Consider the following 4,324-nt stretch of genomic DNA (forward strand, 5'->3'; position numbering starts at 1 on the left):
TTTATATATATGTATAATTGTTTTCAGCATTCACATTAGTTACTGGTAAAAACACAAAAACTATTACCTGTTCAACTGAAAAATTATCGTGATGTGTTCTCTTATTTAAAATGTTTTACAGTGAAGCTTTATTCAATAGATAATTACATACACGTCTCTGAATTTTCTCGATTTCTTTTACATTTTGGGATTTCTTTTTCATTGAGTTGAAACAGTCAAGCTATTGAAGTATGCGGTATTGATATGTAGATGTATAACCGCACTTTTTTTACTTTTGAAGGTTGCGACCTGGCTGGTACAAAATTTATCACAGGCTTTCTACACAATGTGGGGCCGGAAAGATCTATTTTGTACATAATGGCATCGGAGGTTGATAATGTCACGGTGACCATACCATTTTTGTCCTACAAAGAATCATTGTTAATACAGGGTGCATATAAATGGAAGTTTGAAGATACGACCCTCGTTATGGCTGAAGAGCACTCGAGAAAAGGCGTGCACATAACTTCAGACACGCCAATTTCGGTTATTGCTGTAAATAGCCGGGGACTGTCCTATACAACCGCCGACGGTACTATAGTGTATCCAGTAAATTGTTTATCCTCTGAATATCTAGTTGAGGAACAGAGCCATCGAACTTACAAGACCAGTCAGTACGCCATAATTGGCACACAAAACACAACTATCAACGTCACAATCACCAACAAAAGAGGGAGGGTATTTTACAAGTTGGGTTATTTAGAGTCCTACTTTTTACAGGAAAAGGATCTTAGAGGGACATCTATATCAGCTACTGACAATGTTGTCATGATTTCTGGCTCAGAATGCGGTTATGTTCCATCCGGAATGACAGCCTCTTGTGATCATCTTGTTAATCAAGTCCCGCCCAGATCAATGTTTGGCCACGCCTACATTGTTGCCCAACATAATCCAAGGAAAGGGTTCTCATACCGAATTAAAGCCGCTAAGGACAATATTGTGTTAACTGTTCGAAATGCAAATGGTGAACTGGTAGCAAATGAAACACTTGATGTTTTAACTGAATTTTTCAAAATGGAACTAGATTCACAACCACTTTCTATCGCAGCAAATAAAGGCGTCATTGTCACTCAATACGCCCTTGACGTTGTAAGCGATGACCTTGGTCTAGGTGATCCATCAATGGTTTCTGCGCTGAATTCATTCGCCTCTGGCTACAGCTTTGTTATTCCGGACTACTTTATGAGAGTTGGGGTCACAATCTACATCAGCGTGTGTCATGACCCATACGGACTATTTCTGGATGGGAAAGAAATTTCTAATATGTTAGTGACACTGGTTACAATTCCGCATTACGGAGATTATAACGTCATTAATATTGACTTGGAATCTAAATGGACGACATACGGCTCAGCGTCATTAAGTCATACTGAAAGAGATGTCACTTTTGGCGCGATAATGTACGGTATTCGAGTAGAAGGCGCTTTTGCATGGCGAATAGGAGGTAAACTGTAGATCATTTTGATCATCTACTTAATTTTGTGAGCGGAATATCGTAATTTTGATATTTAAGGCCATTTCTAAACAGTATCTTGCGCCCAAAAATATTGAAAAGTTATCTGGTTCTTTTTTTGTAATATCGGGCTAAATTTCATGATAAATTCTAGTAACGGAATGTTCTAATACAATATTAAAAGCCATTTCTAAACAGTAATTTGCGCCCAAAAATAATGAAAAGTTATTTTTTATGACAAAAAATACATATATGTAATAAACATATTTAAATGAAATCATACCGTGTTATGACGGTGAAATATGTGAATATAATCTGGCAATACCACATGACTGATCTTTTGTCGTCTGCAAAAATACAAGATGTACTCAAATGAACGCAAATCAGCTCCGACGTACCGTAAACTTATGTATTTCTTAAAACAAGAACGTTCCAGTTTGATGAAATCAAAGCGTAAAGGGGTTTATTAAGGACACATTATGCCCCAGAAATGATTTTTTTATTCTGTAGAAAGGAAAACATGAGTTTTATAACGTTTATATGACGCGTTTAGAGCAATTAAGATGTTTACCAGCTAGAAAATGTAACGCTCACGTGAAATAATGTGTCATAAAGTAGCAAAATGTAAACAAAGTAGTATTTTGACTACATACAAAACACTAAGTCATGCTATTTTCACTTATTGTCAAAAAACAACAAGCAAATGATGGTTTAGGTAATTGGTCAAATTTTATCATATTGTGAAAAAGGAGAATAAAGTTTAAAACCTACTCAATTATCGAATGTCTTCTCTTTATTTTTCGTTGGAAGTTTGCTGATGTACAAAAAACACGATGAATTTAATTATATGTAACAGTAGTTGTATTAAAATTTAACTTGAACACAAGGCCATCAGGAAATTGAATTGAAAATGGGCATCTGACGATATGATTGGATGAGTCGTGGTGACGTTTATGGTTATTTTTAACGGAGTGATTTCATATGTCTGCACTATTTGGCGTCCGCGCCGAAGCGCGGCGCCCTTATGGAATGAAATCAGATTTTGTGAAAGGGCGACAGCAACTTCTCGAGCCTTTTAGTCGGTCATAATAAAAGCCGATCATTCCGATCGGTATGAGAGTGCTTGATTATTAATTAAGAATGAAATGTCGCGATATGTTACAATGAATAGCAAACTGGAGAATTTCGCAATGCAAACATTTTCAAATGAAATAACCTTTTCCGTCAATAAATCGCGCTCTTCGGGGTTTTTTATTTATCATTTTGTAGTACACAGTGGGTTATCATGGTATGTTATTGTTTATACATTTACCTAGAATGATCAGCTGATGACCTAAATATTCCAAAAATCTATTTATAGATATATCTATTTATCACTCCTATCATTACCGGTCTCTCCCGGTCTATTTTGACCGGGATTTACTAGTGACCGGCGAATAGTACCACACGTTTATTGTCCGGTCTCTCCCGGTTTTGGAGTAGATGTTTGATATCGTTACAATTAGAAAAAACAACAACAATAGCATGTTTCATTTTATCTATATGAGATAAAAACAATAAATATGTACACGGATTTATATGTAATATAAATCCGTGATATGTACAATAATTGAGAAAAGCTACATTTTTATGGTATTAAAATGACATTATCAACTGTGAAACATTTTATTTAATTTGTTATCCGTGTTTAGTAAAGATGCCGAGGAATTATTCAAAGTTACAAATTAGATTTTATGAACTATTCAATTGATTGATAATTTAAAAAATTATAAAGAAAAATACAAAAGTACATGTACATGGTTTAAGAATAAACAATATTATATATTGAAAGATAAACCATAATTTACTGACTTTTACCAGATAAGCTTTGACTTATAATCGTCGGTCAATACGACAATTGAATTCTTAAAATTTATTTTACAATTTTAATAAAAAAAGAGTAGTAAAAAACTCAGTATTAAAATAGCACATAAAATTAAAAAGAAAAGAAAACAATATTCATAAAATTTGTATTTTTTTTATTAAAATTAATAGATATTACAATTAATGTACAATAAACAATTATGCTCAACATGATCAACATGGTAATATAACCAGTGTCATATTTTTACTAACTTAAGTGTGAACAGATACCTTAAGAGGTGGTCTACGCTAATAGCGATAACATAATAAGGGACAATTACAAAGGTGTGGTACGTGTTGATCATGCGTTACACATATGGATTTTAAATGATTGCATACATGTATATCCGTTGCTATTAATAACCACGATCATAAAGAAATAACAAGTAATATTCTAATCTCTAGCATGCCGATCAAAGTTCATAATGAACAATGTTTTTCGTCCGTTCATTCATAAGTGATATACATTTCTGGTAGTTTATAAGAATATCTTGTCATCATATGTGTACTAGTTCATCTTCACTTGCTGTATTTCTTGCTTGGACGCCCTTTGATGCTTTGCATCAATGCTTTTCTTGTTAATTATTTTTAACATTGTTCAATACCTAACATGTCGCCTGTGATTCAAACATGTTTAGCACTTCAAATTCAGACCCAAAGTAATCACATTTGTTATCATATTTAAGAAGTGTCGTTCAAGATAAAAATAAAAATGTATCCGTAACATCATATCATAAGCAAACAAGAAAGTTTCCTTCTAAAATTCTTTTCACACGGTGTGTAAGATTGATAATATTAACCGAAACTATTACATATAGAAACAAGAAGTATATTTGAAAATACATATATACATAGCCGAGGAAAACCTGGTTAACTTGCATCTAAATAGACCTTCTGGAAAAAAACAACAAACAAACAAACAAAAAAAAA

The 4,324-nt window shown here is 33.3% G+C and overlaps 1 protein-coding gene across 1 annotated transcript; it reads left to right on the forward strand.

The window, feature by feature from the left end:
- The first annotated feature begins 284 nt into the window (after positions 1–284).
- LOC132743799 (uncharacterized) lies at positions 285–2,775 on the forward strand. Its single transcript, XM_060732364.1, has one exon. The coding sequence runs from the start codon at positions 358–360 to the stop codon at positions 1,492–1,494; it is 1,137 nt and encodes a 378-aa protein (XP_060588347.1). The 5' UTR covers positions 285–357; the 3' UTR covers positions 1,495–2,775.
- Positions 2,776–4,324: the final 1,549 nt, after the last annotated feature.

This window comes from Ruditapes philippinarum, unplaced genomic scaffold (assembly GCF_026571515.1).
Source record: "Ruditapes philippinarum isolate M1 unplaced genomic scaffold, ASM2657151v2 ctg1852_1_1_1_1, whole genome shotgun sequence".
NCBI classification, from domain to species: Eukaryota; Metazoa; Mollusca; class Bivalvia; order Venerida; family Veneridae; genus Ruditapes; species Ruditapes philippinarum.

Coding starts and splice junctions, on each gene's coding strand:
- LOC132743799 (XM_060732364.1), top strand. CDS start 358: ATGGCATCGGAGGTTGATAATGTCACGGTGACCATACCATTTTTGTCC.